Consider the following 19,528-nt stretch of genomic DNA (forward strand, 5'->3'; position numbering starts at 1 on the left):
GATAGCTTTGAAAAAATGATTTTGAGAGAAATGATGGGTTTTGTAATAGTGAGATTTGTTGAAGTTGAGTTAGCATGCTAAATTTTAGAGAGCAATTTGTATAAGATCAACAAAGTGTTCCGTAAATTTTCAAATTATATATATTTCAATTTAAAATCTAATTTGTTTCTCTGAAAAACTTTTCTGTACAAATTTTCTTGGCTTAAAATTTATATATGTCTGATTATCTGTATCTGGGCCAAGTTCTAATTTGGTTCTTAAAGTTTTAAACGTTATGTTTTAGTCATATTTCAGTCCAAAAAAATTTAAAAAACGGATTCTAATACCAAAAAATAGATATGACTTAACAATAAAGTTATTAACGTCCATGTCAATCATTCCATTAACTATGTGTCAAATTTAATTAAATCCGTTTAAAACTTTTTAAAACAAAATAGAAGTTTAAAAGGTTAAAAACTAAATTAAAATATAACCCAAAAATTGGGGACCAAAATAGCAGTTTACCCAATTTTTTCTATTTGTTTAGAGAATATTTGTAGTTTAAGTTTTGATTTAATTTCCTACTCTTTACTGATGACTTGGCAGAAGTGTTAACTTTTCAGGCTTGTCGGACGCTGGTAATCTGGGAAGGAATTTCAAGTGGAAACTTGCCAACAAAAGAACTCTAACACAGGCTGAATTTTGATTTGAAGTTTGTTTTCTAACATAATAATGGAAGATCAGTTTTTCTCTGAGGGAGAGGGAATTGGGTGTTGGACACCTCCTGGCGTTCAATTCGATGGACCAAGCATGATAGACAACGGAATAAAAAATCTTGTATCAGAGGAGATGCTTGACAACCTCCCTGATCTCATGAACTTCGATAACCTTGCTGGTTGGGGTAATATTCCATCTGTGACTGATCATAATTTAGATAATGGAATTTCATCACTTGCCTCTATGCCGTATTCTCCACATGATGCATTCAGTTTAGTGGAACAGGCCAATGATCCATACTTTATGACAAAAGATTGTGGAAATTATAATGCTATTGAAACCTCCTTGGGTTTCGATGAGAAGGTTGTGTTACAGCAATTGGAGACCCAACTTGGGTTGTCAGAAGATGCAAATGATATGAATAACATAAATGGATCACTTCAAGAATTGAGTGCTGCTGACATGGGAAATTGCTTGGTGCCTAGACCATTTGCTTGGTCGCTTGATGAGAAAATACTGAGGGCTATGAACTTGTTTAAGGAATCAGTTGGTGATGGAATATTGACACAAGTTTGGGCACCAATGAAGCATGGTAATGACTTCATCTTAAGCACAAGTGAGCAACCCTATTTGCTAGATCACATGCTAGCTGGATATCGAGACGTGTCGAGGGAATTTACCTTTTCTGCTGAAGACAAACCAGGGTCTTTTCCAGGGCTTCCCGGACGTGTGTTTATGTCCCAAATTCCTGAATGGACCTCCAATGTTGGGTACTACAATAAAAGTGAGTACCTGAGGGTGGAGCATGCAATTAATCACGATGTTCGTGGATCAATTGCGGTTCCCATAATTGATACGCTCGCTGAACCACCTTGTTGTGCTGTACTAGAACTTGTCACTACAAAGGAAAAGCCTGATTTTGACAAAGAACTCGAAATTGTTAGCAGTGCACTCCAGGTTGGTTTCTCTTTTACTCCCATTTGCTTGTTTCACTTAATATTATATAATGTTTGGGAAACATGTTAAATGTGTTTTTTGTTTGATGTTTCATATTCTTTTCACATTGTCATGAGAGACTTGGATGTTTTACTCCAAGGTTGTCATGTAGAAATTTCTGCCCTAGCTAACAAAGTATCTTATGCATTCAATATGATGTTGTAACCATAGTTGAGGAGCAGTTAGGCAAGTAGAAAAAATTCTCTGCATATGAAATTAGTTCTACTTTGCCATAAGTGAAACTATAGAAATCATATGCAGTAATCTTTTGAATGCTATACTCATACATGCACATCTATTTATAGTGGGAAATCTTTTGATTTGTTTTTGCAGCTTGTTAATTTAAGGACTACTACACCTCCACGACTTATGTCCCAGGTACTGTAAATAGAAGGGGCAAAAACAAAGTTGAACTTTCACAATGATGTGTTTTCATCTGGATTTAAAAACTTCTTACTCAGATTGATTATTTTCTCTGCAGTGTCTATCAAATAACAAAAGAGCAGCTTTAACAGGGATAATTGATGTGTTACGAGCTGTGTGTCATGCGCATAGTTTGCCACTGGCATTGACATGGATCCCCTGTTATCATAGTGAGGGGATAGGAGATGAAGCTTCAAGAATACGGATTAAAGATGGGGTTAAAATTCCTGGTGAAAAAACTGTACTATGCATTGAAGAATCAGCTAGCTATATAAATGATATTGTGGTAGGAGGATTTGTTCATGCATGTGTTGAACATTATCTCGAGGAAGGGCAAGGTGTAGCTGGGAAAGCTCTTCAATCAAATCGTCCATTCTTCTATTCCGATGTGAAGGCCTATAATATTAGTGAATATCCCCTTGTTCACCATGCGCGAAAATATAAGTTGAATGCTGCCGTTGCAGTCAGGCTAAGGAGTACTCATACCAATGATGATGATTACATAATAGAATTCTTTCTACCTGTCAATATGAATGGAAGTCAAGAACAGCAACTTTTATTAAACAATCTATCAGATACTATGCAGAGAATGTGTCAGAGTTTGAGGACAGTTTCGGATGCTGAATTATACGGGATAGAAGGTTCGCAAGTGCAGTTTTCAAAGGAAGAAGGCTCGAGTTTTTGCTCTATGTCTAGGGGAAACTCTCATATGGCGCCGGATGGTGACCATGATTCGGTCCAGCCTATGTCCTTGACAAACAATGAAACTGAAGCTGCTCATAACCAGGTATATCTTAACAGTTGCTTCATTTGAGAAATCATTTATTATAATTTATGATTCAACTTTGTAGGCAATGGATGGATCAAGAAAGCAGATTGAGAAAAAGAAAAGTCCAGTGGAGAAGAATGTTAGCTTGAGTGTTCTCCAGCAATACTTCTCCGGTAGTCTTAAAGATGCGGCTAAAAGCCTTGGTGGTAAGACTACTACAGCTTTGTCAAGTTATTCAATCAGCATATTATTTTGGATTAGATGATAGATGATAAATATTTGTGAAAAACACCAAGATGATTATTATTGACAAGTGATTCTTCTTGAACAGTTTGCCCAACAACCCTGAAAAGGATATGCAGGCAACACGGAATTGCAAGATGGCCATCGCGCAAGATCAATAAAGTTAATCGTTCGTTAAAAAAAATACAAACCGTGCTTGACTCAGTCCAGGGTGTGGAAGGAGGACTGAAGTTTGATCCTTACAAGGGGGGATTTATGCCAGGAGGATCAAGCAACCAAGAAATTAATGCACATAAAAGTTCTCTCTTCCGGAAGAAATGTTCTGGAAAATATCCTGATCCTGCATCAAAAGATGCGGTCACCGTATCTCCGGCATCTGGTGGCAAAGGTGAGAATTTAGTTTCTGCATTTAGACATGCTTATATCTAATTCCAAGGGTGAGTTGAAGAAAAACAAAGCTTTTTTCTGTTGGTGTAGATTCAAAACCAATAGGCATGGATGATGGTGGATTACGGCAAGAACCCTTTCTGGTTTCTATTTTGGAAAGTTCTAGGTGTGATATAGCATATCACAGTCCAAACACCCTGGTTGCCGATGAGATGGAAAATTATCTGAATGGGGCTGACAAGCTCGGCGAGCATCACAATCCCACTACTTCAAGCATGTCAGACTCGTCAAATGGCTCTGGCTCTCGGAAATTTGAGAATCGGAAACATTTGAAAGCCAAATCACCTTGTGTTGATAAGGGATCAAAATTTATTGTCAAAGCTGCCTACAAAGAAGATATGATCCGTTTCAAGTTTGATCCTGCAGCTGGTTGTCTCCAGCTCTATGAAGAAGTTGCAACAAGATTCAAATTACAAATCGGATCATTCCTGCTGAAGTATCTCGACGATGAAGAGGAATGGATGAGGATGGTAAATGACTCAGATTTGGAAGAATGCATAGAAATATTGGATGATCTTGGCACCCGTGCTGTGAAATTTCTTGTTAGCGACATGCCTAGTGGTTTGAGCAGCCGTGGCAGTAACAGTTGATGAATTCAATGAAGCACAATAAATCTTTGATTCAAATAACCCCAATGACATATCCAAGATGAAGACGTTTCTATGAAATTTTTTGGATGTGGCATTGAGATTATTTGGATCAAATATTTCTTGTAATTTAATCTTTATAGAAGAAAGAACCTTAAAGCATGATCATGCTTCTTCAAAGTGTCTATTATCAATAGGATAATAGATATTGTAAATAATCATGATCATGCTTTAAGATTCTTTTCTCTATGAAGATTAAATAGCTTATAAAGTTTTATAGTTAAATAGTTAAGATAAATAGCTCTAGTTTGCTTTTATCCCAATTTTTGTATAAAATCATCAATAATTTGGGATAGATATTGTAAATAAATTTTCATATAATTTTATTGTTTTTATTCTCACGGGATAATCTGATTAATAATAAAAATTAATACCGTTTCCGGTGTATTGTCATGGGCTGAAGCCAAAGAAAAAATAGCTTATTATTTATTTTTTTAATAACATAATAATATTATATTAATAAAATATTATTAAATTTTAAGTGATCCCAATACATCTTGTCTGTATGTGTTATATATATATATATATCTCCGATTTGAATTGGTCTCAATTAATCCCTTATTACTTCTCCTAAAATACATATTACTAAGAGATAAGGATGACAGGATTTGAAAATCAAAAATTTATTATTTTTGGATCACCAATTTAGTATTCCATTCAAAATATTTTTTTTATAAAATAAATGAATTCTAAAATAGATATTTATGAGTTATAAATAAAAAAAATTATTTAATAGAATTATTTTTATTTAAAGATTCTATTAAAATTAAATAAAATTATTCTAAAATTCTGTGTCTTTGATTTTATTAAAAAATATAACTATTTAAAACTATTTTAGTTAATATTATATACAAATTCTATCTTCTATTAGAGTTGGTATTCTAACGTTTGTATTTTTTTATACAAAAAAACTTTTTAAATTTTTCGTAGAAATCGATTGCGTTGATGAATAAGCTCTCAATGCTGTCCAAAAACCTTTCCTATTCCAAAGAGTGTTTTGGATTTTTTTTTTAATCTCGAGGTGCGTTTATTTGGAACTGTCGTGCATCTAATATAGTGATAGTGATTCCGCTGATGAATAAGTTTTCAATGCTGTCCAAAAACCTTTCCTTTACAAAGAGTTTTTTGGATTTTTTTAATCTCAAGGTGCATTTCTTTGGAACTGTCATGCATCTAATATAGTGATAGTAATTGCGCCGTTCAAAAACTTTTCCTTTTACAAAGAGTCTTTTGGATTTTTTTTTATCTCGAGGTACGTTTTTTTGGAACTGTCATGCATCTAATATAGTGATAGTGATTGCGTTGTCCAAAAACCTTTCCTTTTTATAGAGTTTTTTGGAACTGTCATGCATCTGATATAGTGACAGTGATTACGCTATTCAAGGATTTTTTTATCTCGGGCTGCTACGTATCTAATATAGTTTATTTTTTTCTGGATCTCGAGGTACGGTCCATGCATCTAATATAGTTTTTTTTTGGGATCTCGAGGTGTGGTTTTTTAGAACCGCCATGCAACAAATAGTTTTTTATTAGGTTTAACAAAGAATCAAAATTTTCTTTTTAATAATGGAAAGGGCGAATAGTGGGAATCGAACCTCTTTTGAATAATGGAAAGGGTGAATAGTGGGAATCGAACCCGCGTCTTCTCCTTAGCAAAGAAAAATTTTATCATTGGACTATATTTACATATTTGAATTGTATTTGATACGTAATATATTAATTTTATTTGTGTTTTAATTTTATATAGATTACTCTATGCTTTTAATGTTAATTGCCAATGAGTTATAACTCAAATGGCATAGTCTCCCCATATTTAATTAAAGAGATTGCGGGTTCGAGTCTCTTATCTTTGATAAAAAAAAATGTTAATAGGATTTTTTAAATATTACTTTTCATATTTTTTTATTCTTTAATTTTATATAAGTTACTATATTCTTTCAATGTTAATAAATTCTTTTTAATAGGTATAAATTGAGCTGAATTCTAATTCATTTTCACATTTTATATTTACTTTTTGTTATATCACTATATAAATCAACATTCACTTTGTATACTTTTTTTTATCCCTCTTCACATAATCTCATATCTCTTTTTTTCCTACCACTTTTGTTAAATATATATAGTAAGTGACTATGTAATTGTATTTATTAGGAAGAAAGTGAAGAAGAAAATGACACTGACTCAACTAACCATAAAAAAGAAGATTTGACTTAAATTACTTTTTAATCCTTTTATTTTTAATTGAACTACTTTTAACTATTTTATTTCTACTTCTCATGTGCCTTATTATTATAGCTTAGAATTTTTTTTTTTCATTTTCCTTCTCACTCTCATGACATTTATTTTTTTTAGATTACTCTATAATTTCATATTCTCCTATTCTCTATTTTTATATAGGTTACTCTATACTTTTTATAGTATCTTACTATTTATTTTTATATAAGATACTATATGATTTTAATGCTAATGTTATTTCTCTTTAATAGGTATAAATTGAGTAATAAAATATAATTCATCGTCTTCTTTCATACTTACTCATTTTTATGTTTTCTATATAAATCAACATTTATTTGGCGCCTCTTTTTTATCTTCTCTTTTCACATAATATCATGCCATTTATTCTTTTTCCTCCATTCTTACTAATATTTTGCACAAGTATTTAAAGAATTCAGTTGATGGCCACAATTCTTTTTTTTAGTTTGATAAACATATGTATTAAGTAATACATTCCTAAAATACTAGACCATTACATTTTTTTTAATTTTTGGTATAATTATATTCACTAGTTATCTCATCCATATATTATTTCTTTTTTTTTTAATAATTTATATTTTTTAATATCATTTAGTTGTAATGTTTTAAAATATATGGTACTATCGTGAGTCATGAAAAATAAAATTAAAAAATTGAATGTTAATTTTAATTATATATCATGTCCTTTATATTTTTTTTAATTTTTTATTTTTAGTTTAATTGTACTCATTAATTATATCATCCATGGATTACTTCTTTTTTCTTTCAACCATTTACATTTTTTAATATCATTTAGTTGTAACATTTTTAAAAATAGAGTCATAAAAAATAAAATTAAAAAATTTACTTACTACTTATCTAATTGAATTACTTTTTAATCCTTTTGTTTCTAATTGAATTACTTTTAAATCTTTTATCTCTACTTCTTATGTGCCTTATTATTATAGCTTAAGATTCGTTTTCATTTTTCTTCTCACTTTCATGACATTTATTTTTCTTTAAGTTATTCTATAATTTTTATATTCTCTTACCTTTTACTCTTATATGGAATGCTATATGTCTTTAATGTTAATATAATTTTTTTTATTAGATATATACATAAATTCATCCTCTTTTAATATACTCACTCTTTCTTATGATTATTATATAGCATTACAACTTAGCATTCTTCTTCATTTTCTTTCTCATTCTTATGTCATTTATTTTTTTTAGGTTACTCTATACTTTTTATAATCTCTTACTCTTAATTTTATATAAGATACTAGATAATTTCAATGTTTATAATGTCCCAAGCTTCTTTTTCTATTATTACTATCCTACCCTTTAATTTTATCAATATTCCTACATTACCCTTATTCCTCCTATCCAACTCTAACCCTAAATTACTAAACAACTTCCACTCTTCCTCATCAACCACAGCCCTCCTTCTTTTCAAAACTCACACCATAAACAAATACAACTACGCAAAAAAAAGAGAGAACGGCAGAAAGGGCTGCTGCCTCCACGCCTCGCCGCCGAAATTCTGCCACTGCCAAGTCGCCATCGACGTCAACCCAAGCATAACCGTCTCATTAGGTGTCCCATTCTCTCTGCCTATCGTGCCGTCGCCGACCTCCAAAACATCGCCGTTGCTGTTGTCACAAACAGCGCCTCCGCTGTGCACATATTTGATAGTGCTTTTATCAATCCGCTGTTCATTATCTGGTATAAGAAAAGAGAAGAAAGGAAGAAAAGAAAGCGAGGTAGATGTTCATTAATTTTTGTCACATATATCAAAGTTGGAATTGATTGTAATTGCCCCAATGTTGATCATTCATAAGAAACATAAGTACAATTTCAATTGAATTTCTCAGTTTATTTTCTCATTTTTCACAGGAAAGGTTGGTTGGGCTGTCCCTCGTCTTAAAGATGCAAACATATAAATTTAGGATTTTTTTTATAAAATGTAAAAACATATAAATTTACTTTTTAATATTTATAAAAATTATCTAATCATTCATTTTAAAAAAATATTTAATTATAAAATGGTCCTACTTTAGTTAAGATGTTAATTCTTATTGGGTTAAATTAACTTAAACTAAAACTAAACATCCAATTAACATGTATGAAGGATTACCATGTGTTCATAACACGCAGCGGAAGAAAAAAGGTAATCCTAAAGATCTATTTTGTGTTTAAACTTTATTCTAATAATATACAATATATAGATCAGATCTAAATACCTGAGTACACTAGTAAAAATCTTTTTCTCCTTCGATGGTACGAAGGCGCTATGCGTATCCACACCGAGACCAACATTTACTATCAACTCCTTGACCAATGGACATCTGATCTAAATTGAGAAACCTCTTGCAACTCTTTGCACACCATAAAATTCTTCTCCAAGAATTAGACTCACATACATTTATGTGCGTAGAGGTAAAGGAATAACAACCCTTGTTATTCTCTCTGTCTTTCTCATGTTTTCATCTACTCTTGGCATACATATATATAGTATGAGATTTGTTTCTGATTTTAAATTTGAATCTCAATTCAAATTTAAATCATATCTTGAAATTTTAAATCTGAATCCTTTAAATTTTATGAATCATATCATAACAATTTAAAACATAATCGATTTGGATCTCATCCAAATTTATAATTCAAATTCAGAAATAGAATAACTAATTATTCTCAAATCTCATTTAATATTCTCAATTATCATATTATTATTATTATATTCTTGGTGCTAGCAAAGAATATAATAATATTCCATTTGAATTAATATAATTATTTATTTGATCGAATCAAATTAATAATTAAATAATTCTATAGCAAATATTAGAACACTCGTTAGTGTGTGACCCCATAAGTTCAATACTAAGCAGGTAGTAAATTAGTCATACTAAATTTACTAATCAAGGTTGGCGTCTAGCAACATTCCTCAACGACCCGATAGTATGAAGTAATCTATTTTTACTAAGAACCTCAGAAGAACAAAGTATAATTCCTTCCATCTTTCCAGCTCTTGGTTAACCTTAGAGTATGGTTTAATTGTCAAACTCTAACTTATTACCATTATTATAATGAACTGTGAATGACCTAAGAAACTCATTTCTTCGTTCATTCAATCTCCTTGACCAAGGTTTTATTCATCTCAGTCATTATAATCATAGAGCTCAAACTCTTTACCGAGAGTTGACGGATTCCTTATTGACTAATCATTAATTCTACAAGTATTTAAATCATACCCAATATCCATTCAACTAGCACCCTAGGGTATTAGGTGTCCGGAATCAAAGTATAATAAATACATTGTTAATTACTATGACAGTCGCAGGTCAAAGAAAACTCTATTACCATGTTCATCTTGAGAATATCCTATTGACAAATATGCGGTAATTATAACCATTAGGAATTCTCAGAGTGAGTCAGTTCAATGGTCATATCTCTATATGCACCATATATATATATAATTTAATAAATGAGATCTATTAATCTTCATCCAATGAAGACCATTATATATATATATATATATATATATATTAGTCTTTTCGGATTATTAATGTCCTTTTTAATAATCCTATAACCAAGAACAATTTAGATTAAATTATAAAAGATTTATCTCTCAATATTGTGATCACTATCACAATGATAAATCTCTAAATTTAATCAAGGACGTTATTATATTAATATTTTAATATAATAACAATAACAAATTATTTGACACGTGATTGATTAGATTATGGTCATACTACTTATTCCTAACAATCTCCCACTTGCACGAGAGCCAATCATGATAGATTAATATTTATAAAAATTATCTAATCATTCATTTTAAAAAAATATTTAATTATAAAATGGTCCTACTTTAGTTAAGATGTTAATTTTTATTGGGTTAAATTAACTTAAACTAAAACTAAACATCCAATTAACATGTATCACGTCATAGAGGATAATTTACATGTTGATTTAGAGGGGGTTGAGTAGAACTCACCAAATATTTAGTATTCAGTTGACTAAATTTTTACAGTGTTATAAGAGATTCATGATTTTTACTCTTCAAATTTAAAATTTAATATACTATTTTTTGATATTCAGATACCATATTGGTCTCTAGACTTTTCTAAAGTTGAGTCAAACAAAATGTTGAGCTAGTTTTGATATAATACGGTTATATATTATACAAACTCTTTCATTTTTTTTTTATTTTTGTCTTGTTTAAGTATCAAAACGAAATAACGTTATTTAGTTTTATGTCTAATGTGACAAGTATAATAAAAAAAATTTAAAAACTAATATAGTATTAGAAACTCAAAAATTAGTATAATAAATTTTAAATTTAAAAAGACTGAAATAATAAATACGAGAGACCATTTAAAAATTTATTCTAATTAAATAACTTATCGCGTGTTAAAATTTAAAAACAACCAGAGATATGGAATACGAAGTAAACAAAATATACAGTAAAAAGGATAATAACACATACGCATAAAAAAAGAAGAGTAGTAATGCTACATATTTAGATTTTTTTAAGAACAAAATTCAACCAAGTTAAATAATAAGATTTAAAATAATGTTAGTTATAATTAATTATTGTTATGTTAGATTAATTTGATTAGACTTGGTTAATAAAAAAATTTTGAATATGTAGCATTATTCAAAAAAAAAATGATGAGATTAACGGACTCAAAATTCTATATAAATACTAGTTTTTTTTTTTGTGACTGAAATAAATTAAATAAAGAAAAACAAAATAAACAAATTAAAATAAAGGAACTGCTTAAATAGAGGAACAGGCGACTACTCTTAAACTCTTCCCAAGGTGAAGGAAGCTCCATATAAATACTAGTTTAAATTCTGACTTTTGAACTCGCAATATGTACCGTATATAATATAATATCTATAATTTTATACTTATAATATATGTAATTATATATTTATTATATTTAAAATTTTATAATTATTTTAATAATAATTAATGAAAACTAAAGAAGACAATTTTAAATTATTTAAACTAATTTTTTATTATTTTTCCAATATTATTAATTAATAGCAAAAACACACATTATACATGTCATTTACCCAGTTAATTTATATATAAGATTAAGTTTGTTTTTGATAATAGGATAAAATAAGACACTAAAAACAAGATATAAAAGACATAAACACAAAATTTAATGTTTTGGTATTCTGTTTTATGAAAAAGTAAAATAAATTATGAAAATAATATATTCTCATTTTGTTTTTCATTTAAAAAATTTAAGAAAAAAATATAATTATAAAAAATTGATAAGAATAATAAAAAAATTTTTTATTAGTATTTTTACATTCTTTCTATTAAAATAGATACAAAATACACTAATTTAATATCTTTATACACAATAGTTCTATTTCTATCTCATTTGATCCGTCCTTATAAACAAATGTGGAATAAATTCGTGATCCGATCACAAAATACATCACGAAATTGAAGGTAAGTCACTCAAATTACAATTGTTCACATGTAAATTCTTTAGTATAAATTATTGAGAACGTAATTATAATGATTAGAGCGTCTTAGTCAATGAGTAATAGTTCAAATGGCATAGTCTCCCCATACTCATTTAAGATGTTGCGGGTTCGAATCTCCTATCTTTGGTAAAAAAAAAATGATTAGAGCGTCTTAAAGTGATAAGCAGTGCTTAATTAAGAGGCCAGTTTTCTGGTGCCTATGTTTTTGGTGGTTAAGAGTGGCTATGGTTGACCAGCCATCAACACGAGCACACGTGGAATGAGACGTTAGCACTAATTCAACATTAGGCTGAAAGGAGATACGGTAACTGAAAGGGCATAGTATTCGCACACCGTCAGCACCGAGAGAGAGCTCCACTGCTCCGCTGAGGAACTCACACCTTCAACGGTGGCGGCGACTTCCCCTGCTTCTCTCCGAAACGACCTGGGTCAACAAGTATCCGTCTGTAACGGCAGGCAACCGCCTTCCGATACTAAGGCAACAAGTACAGTCGGAGACGAGGCGTTCCCAGCATGAGTGCTCGACACTTGCTACTTTTGGGTTTGGGAATTTCTCAAAATTTTCCACCTATTTTATCGAAGGGTTCTGTCTTTGGTTTTCCAAATTTCACAAAGAGAAAGTTTAGGGTCAGTAGATTTTGTGAGTTTTAGTCATCAGTTAGCCATTAATGATATTTTTAATGGTATAAGATTACATCTAAGAATATAGAATCATTCAATTTTCTTTTAATGATTAAGTGCTGACCAGAATTTAATAAAAGTGCTTCTTTCACAAATATCTCTCCCATCATTCACTCCTGAAGGCTGATCCAATACTTTTACCCCACGTTCATTAGTTCGTTTACCGTGATCAGATGGGTCAAACCTTTGGTCAGTTTCTGGATTGGATGTTGCAGCTTAGCCACCATAGTCATGTAACCCACACAGTCACCACAGACTGCACCAATTAAGAATAACAATATTTATCATGGTGATAGGTATGCATAATATCAACAACTCTTGAACTTGAGTTTGAGTAGGTTCAACCTTAAGGCGGCATAAATCTGTTTCTTGAGAATTTTCCATGCCAGAGAGTTATTGAGCACCTCAATGACCACCCAGATGAAAACAATGATGAAAAGGTAAGAAATAATCTTATCCACAAGTTGTGTTCCAGGGTCGGGCGACATCAACTGCATAGAAAAGAGATAGCTGAAGGTGATGGAAAAAGTCGGACCAATGAGTTGAAAACCAACCCAGCCAGTGGGTATTAGAATAAGAATTGTAAGAATGGTGAAGAAAAGGGCAGTCTTGTTAAGGAATGCTAAGGCAAAGAAAACAATTTCTTCTCCGAATTCCTAGCATTTAAAGTATTATCATAAGTTATCATTTCACTCTTGCTCACTTAAAAGTTAGAGTGTCTTTATAGTTACACACTGCCTTTTTTTATACTTTAGTATATCTTTTCAGCCAAAGAAGGAACAAGTTCAACTTCGCTAGAGATGAACTTTGCCTCAGTAAGCTTACGAATACAGGAAAAGAAAGTAAAAGATTTGGTGATGCGAACATGAACTCCGATTCGCGTCAGCAAACTAACTCAATGGAAGGTCCAATTGAAAACTCAGCTGATGTACCTGCCGAAGAGGGGCGAGAAGCAGCAAGTCCAATTAGAAATAGGAGGGTGAGAAAGGCCCCATATTGGGCCAGGGACTATCAAATGGGAAAGTGAGTGTGGGTGCACAATAGAAGTAGGATGGAGAGTTAGTTAGAACACCAGGAGAATATAGTGGGAGGTGAGGTATAGTGGGAGGCAGAAAAAAGGATTAAGTCTGTTACGGGTGGAGTTTATTCTCCCTGAACTCAAAGGCAGGGAATTGTGACGTATATCTATATTTCAGAATTAATACACCATTCTTCTTCTCTTTTAATCAAATTTTACATTGATTTCTCTTTACTGCTATATTCTTGTGCAACATATTGGTGCTTTCATTGAGAGGTGTTGCGATGGACACTGGAACTTCCCTCTCCCGATTGGAAGAAGTATGCAAGCAAAATCGATCTGAGATCGCCGCGTTGCAGCGAAACCATATAGAGACGATGTCGCAACTCTCCAGCACTCAGGAACGGATCGGATCGGTTGAGTCCTCCATGAAAAACATTGAGAAGATGTTGCGTGAGACTCTGAAGCTGAAGCAGGCAGTCCTAGAGCAGAGGACCAACAATAGTTTTTCTGACTTCACGAGTGAATCCCAATCAAGCTACTAGCCAAAAAGAGTGAAGACGGAGTTGCCTACGTTTGACGGTGAAGGTGTAGAAGAGTGGACGTTCCGAGCTCGTGAGTACTTCGAGCTATATGCGGTGCTTGAAGCGTGGAGGGTAAGAATGCTTTCATTTCATTTGACTGGAGCTGCCTATACTTGGTATCGTTGGTGTGTGAACAATGCCATTAACCACACATGGGAGAGTTTTTTGGAAGCTCTTTGTACCAGGTTCGGCAAGAGCTTGTTCCATGATCCCAAGGCGGCCTTGAATGAGCTTAAACAGACAACAACGGTGGCTGCATATCAGCATAAGTTCGAGGAGCTCTCGAACCAGGTGACGGGATTAAGCGAGAAGTGGGTGATCTCATTGTTTGTGGCCGGTTTATCGGAACCGTTGAAATGCGAATTGATGTTAGCCAAGCCTAGATTATATGTTGATGCTGTCTCGTTGGCTAAACTCCATGAGTAGAAGAACTTGGCCTGCTCCGTGAATTTGAGACCACAAGGGTACCGCAACCTTGGAGGCGCCCCCACCAGCCATCTCAGTTTCCCAAAGTCAGCGCCCATACGCCCACCAAGCATTACTTCGTCAGCCATGGGAAGCGGCACCACAACGGAAAAAGCAACCACCCCAATCCAGAAGCGTCTCTCGGCTGCAGAAATCAAACAGAGACGAGATAAGGGCCTATGTTACTATTGTGATGAGAGATATTCGATGGGGCACAAGTGCAAGTCTACCTTCCTACTACTGGTCGGAGAAGAGGAGATGGAGGAATTGACGAGGGAGCGACCAGGGGTAGACGAGAGTGAGGATACTGATCCTTTCACAGCGCTGCCGGATCCAGAGGGAGGAGAGACAGTGGAGATTAGCTTCAATGCTATGGTTGGCACTTATCATCTGGAGACCATTAGAATAGCTGGAACATGTGGCGGTCAGCCTGTTATGGTTGATAGATGGTGGAAGCACCCATAATTTCATGAAGGAATCCACTGCCAAGAAGTTACAATTAACTTTGACCCCGGTGCATCAATTAAATGTATATGTAAGTAATGGGGAGTGCATTGGGTGTGCTTCAAAATGTAGCGATGTACCACTGCACATGCAAGGCTATGGGTTTCGCTTAGAGACATTCATCCTAGATATCAAGGGAGTGGATATTGTGTTAGGGGCTCAGTGGCTAATGCAATTGGGCGATGTCACTATGAATTATATGAATTTGACTATGTCCTTTAAGTTTGGGGAACTTACGGTCAAGCTGCAGGGAGAAAGGTTGTTTCATCCTGGTGCGGTGGGCACCCGGGCTCTTAATAAGATGGTATCCGCAGATGTCATCGCATCTTTCTTACACTTACGGATGATTGAACATGCCCCTGTACTTGCACCAAATCAGGCAGAGCAAGATGAGAATGTAAAATTGTTATTGCATGAATTTAAGGAGGTGTTCCAAGAGCCGGAAGACTTACCTCCTCAAAGAGACATTGAGCATCAAATACATCTGCAGCCAGGAGCTAATCCGGTTAACATGCGCCCCTACCGTTACCCTCATTACCAAAAGGAAGAGATTGAGAAGTTGGTTGAGGAAATGCTGCAAGCGGGAGTGATCAGAGAAAGCCATAGTGCCTTCTCTAGCCCAGTGTTATTGGTGCGCAAGAAGGACGGCAGCTGGCGTTTTTGCGTGGACTATCGCGCTCTCAATGCCATCACCATCAAAGATAAGTTCCCTATTCCAACCATTGATGAAATTCTAGATGAGCTTTATGGTGCTGCTATTTCTCCAAGATTGACTTACGCTCCGGTTATCACCAAATTAGGGTGCGAGAGGAAGATATACACAAGACAGCGTTTCGTACGCACTTGGGACACTATGAATTCTTGGTCATGCCTTTCGGTCTCACAAATGCCCCCTCTACCTTCCAAGCAACAATGAATAGAGTATTTGGCCCCTACCTCTGGAAGTTCATCGCTGTCTTTTTCGATGACATTCTTGTTTACAGCCGAACAAGATAGGACCATCTCCACCACCTACGGACAGCCTTGGGTGTCTTACTTCAACACCAATTTGTTGCCAAGCTCTCTAAGTGCACATTCTGCCAGCCGCAGGTGGAGTATCTTGGTCATGTAGTGAATGGGGAAGGAGTTCAAGTTGATGCCTCCAAAATTAAAGTAATTGTGGAGTGGCCAGGCCCTCAACCTTGAAGCAGCTCAGAGGCTTCCTGGGGCTTACCGGGTACTACAGGCGGTTTGTAGCTAAGTATGCACACCTCGCAGCACCCCTTACAGAGTTGTTAAAGAAAAACAGTTTCGCTTGGACAAGGGAGGCTGAAGTTGCTTTCGAAACCTTGAAGAAAGCTCTCACTCATACCCCTGTCCTGACCTTGCCAGATTTTTCGTTACCATTCACAGTTGAGACTGATGCTTCTGCTCATGGAATAGGTGCTGTTTTGTCACAGCAAGGTCACACAATTGCATACTTTAGTAAGAAATTAAATAGTAGATTTAAGATGGCTTCTGCGTATGTGAGGGAGCTCTACGCTATTACTCAAGCTATGGCCAAGTGGTGGCATTACTTAGGGGCGTCGTTTCTGCATTAAGACAGATCATCAGGGTTTGCAAGAACTAATGAACCAGGTGGTGTTGACCCCTGACCAACAATTTTACCTCACTAAGTTGTTGGGGTATGATTTTGAGGTGGTGTATCGTTCTGGCAAGACCAACTTGGCCGCAGATGCTCTTTCAAGACAGGATGAGGAGGAACTTCTTAACACTGATGCAGAGTTCCAGACTTTCTCCACAGTTCAATCTTCATTGATTCCGACCTTGCTACGTGCTACTGCCGAGGACCAAGAATCTCAGCTGCTAATTGCGCAATATAATCAGGGCACCTTACCTGCTGATTTCATCCATCAAGAAGGGCTTTTGGTTTATCGTGGGAGGATTTGGGTCCCTGATTTTGAAGGTCTACGGGTTAAATTGCTCCAAGAGTTCCACCTTACTCCTATGGCTGGCCACCAGGGAGAACTCAAGACATTTAAAGCATTGAGCAGTGTATTTTTCTGGCCGGGAATGCGCCGGGACATTCACAAATTCATCAGGGAGTGCAACACTTGTCAAACAACCAAATATTGCCCATCCAAAACTCAAGGACTTCTTCAACCGTTACCGGTACCAAAAGGACCATGGATGGAGCTCTCTATGGACTTCATTGTTCATCTTCCTAAATCTGCCGGCTATTTAGCCATCATGGTGGTAGTGGACCGCTTTAGCAAGACAGCCCACTTTGAAGCTCTGCGTCCTGGCTTTACTGCTGCATCTGTTGCTAAGGTCTTCATTGCTTCCGTGGTCAAGCTACATGGATTTCCTACTGTCATTGTCTCAGACTGCGATCCCATTTTTCTCAGCCGATTTTGGCGGAGCTTGTTGGAGCATAGCGGAACTAAACTACACTATAGTACAGCTTATCATCCTCAGAGCGATGGTCAAACGGAAGTCACAAATCGTTCCTTGGAGCAGTATTTGCGGGCATTCACCCATTCGCGACCACAAAGTTGGGTTGCCTTCCTGCCTTGGGCTGAATTCTGCTACAATAGTTCCTTTCATTCTACAATCCAAATGACACCCCATGAAGCATTGCACGGATTTCCAATGAACCTTTCTCCGGGTTATATCTCAGGGGCTTCTCCAGTACTGGAAGTGGATCAGTTTTTGGGTACTCGAGAGATCCTTAACGATGAATTGGGATTTTATCTGCATCAAGCAAGGCAGAGAATGAAAAAACAAGCAGATAAAAATCGCAGAGATAAGGAGTTCAAGGAGGGTGATTGGGTTTTATTGAAGCTTAAACCGTACCGGCAGATTTCACTCTTCCTCAAGGAGCACCCGAAGTTAGGACGGCAATTCGTCGGCCCTTACCGTGTGCAGCGGCGAATTGGGAAGCTCGCATACCGATTGGAGTTGCCGGAGGGGAGCACTATCCACCCGGTCTTCCATGTCTCTATGTTGAAAGAATATCATGGGGAACCCCCAACGGAAATCCCGGCGTTGGCAGCGACGCCCACGACCTTCCAGCCCCTCCTAACTGCGATTTTCGGACGTCGCATTGTCATGCGGGGGGAGTGCCCTTCGAACAGGTGATGGTGGATTGGGCAGGGTCTCCTCGCAAAGAGTCAGCTTGGGTAGACAAGGATGAACTCCAACGATTGTTCCCAGATGTTGACCTTGAGGACAAGATCCCTGTCGGACAGGGGATAGTTGATGCGAACATGAACTCTGATTCGGGTCAGCAAACTAACTCAATGGAAGGTCCAATTGAAAACCCAGCTGATGTACCTGCCGAAGAGGGGCGAGAAGCAGCAAGTCCAATTAGAAATAGGAGGGTGAGAAAGGCCCCATATTGGGCCAGGGACTATCAAATGAGAAAGTGAGTGTGGGTGCACAAGAGTTAGTTAGAACACCAGGAGAATATAGTGGAAGGTGAGGTATAGTGGGAGGCAGAAAAAAGGATTAAGTCTGTTACGGGTGGAGTTTATTCTCCCTGAACTCAAAGGCAGGAAATTGTGACGTATATCTACATTTCAGAATTAATACACCATTCTTCTTCTTTTTTAATCAAATTTTACATTGATTTCTCTTTACTGCTATATTCTTGTGCAACATTTGGTATATTAGTCAACTCTTCCTAGAATTTTTTTCTATTCGAACAATATATAAGATTCAATGTATGTCAAAATAGTAAACTACACGTACAGAGTTAGGATGTGAATGATGAGGTAGCATGCATATATACCTGTAGGTCGTTATTGATAGCTGAAACGTGCAGAATATAATGGTGTTTCCTGCCTCATCCTTGCCATTAACGATGGAGTACTTCAAGCATGCAGACCCTTGCGCGTGTTTCTCCTTAGCCAGCCAACCAGTTGAGGTCAATAGGGTATGAAAATCCATTTTAATTTGTACTGATTAACCCACGTTGTCGCTAAGGAAAGGGGGTGTATGACTGTATGCGTTTTTGATTTGGAAAAATGTTTATCTATTACTAAAGTGTGAGAACAAATTGTTTATTGCAGAACCTTAGAAGATGTTAATCATCACGAATTACCCTAATTAATAGTGGCTAATTAAAGGACTAGCAATTAGTATATATATTATTTATTGCATTACAAACAGTTACATTAAACCAGAGAGAACAACAGACAAAATCCAGAGTAGATGATGACAGTTAGAAGCGTCACTTGACCAGCAATCCTGTATGTCGTGATTGATAACAGAAAGGTGCAAAATGGTGTTGCCTGCCACATCTCTCCAGTTCAACACCCTTGCGGGT

At 35.3% G+C, this 19,528-nt stretch overlaps 1 protein-coding gene across 1 annotated transcript; it reads left to right on the forward strand.

Moving 5' to 3' along the window:
• Nucleotides 1–711: 711 nt before the first annotated feature.
• On the forward strand, nucleotides 712–4,170 carry LOC107621358 (protein NLP8). The gene is made up of 6 exons (XM_088509429.1): nucleotides 712–1,653; nucleotides 2,026–2,070; nucleotides 2,174–2,902; nucleotides 2,967–3,090; nucleotides 3,216–3,515; nucleotides 3,605–4,170. The coding sequence occupies exons 1-6, from the start codon at nucleotides 712–714 to the stop codon at nucleotides 4,162–4,164; spliced, it is 2,700 nt and encodes an 899-aa protein (XP_088365555.1). The 3' UTR covers nucleotides 4,165–4,170.
• The last annotated feature ends 15,358 nt before the right edge of the window (nucleotides 4,171–19,528 follow it).

The sequence above is a fragment of the Arachis ipaensis genome, chromosome B3, assembly GCF_059453495.1.
Source record: "Arachis ipaensis isolate K30076 ecotype BB chromosome B3, ASM5945349v1, whole genome shotgun sequence".
NCBI lineage: Eukaryota > Viridiplantae > Streptophyta > Magnoliopsida > Fabales > Fabaceae > Arachis > Arachis ipaensis.

Excerpts from the sequence above, each read along its gene's own strand:
- LOC107621358 (XM_088509429.1), top strand. The coding sequence starts at position 712 with ATGGAAGATCAGTTTTTCTCTGAGGGAGAGGGAATTGGGTGTTGGACA. Across the intron at positions 1,654-2,025 it reads TTGTTAGCAGTGCACTCCAG|CTTGTTAATTTAAGGACTAC; the intron begins GTTGGTTTCTCT and ends TTGTTTTTGCAG. Across the intron at positions 3,091-3,215 it reads TGCGGCTAAAAGCCTTGGTG|TTTGCCCAACAACCCTGAAA; the intron begins GTAAGACTACTA and ends CTTCTTGAACAG.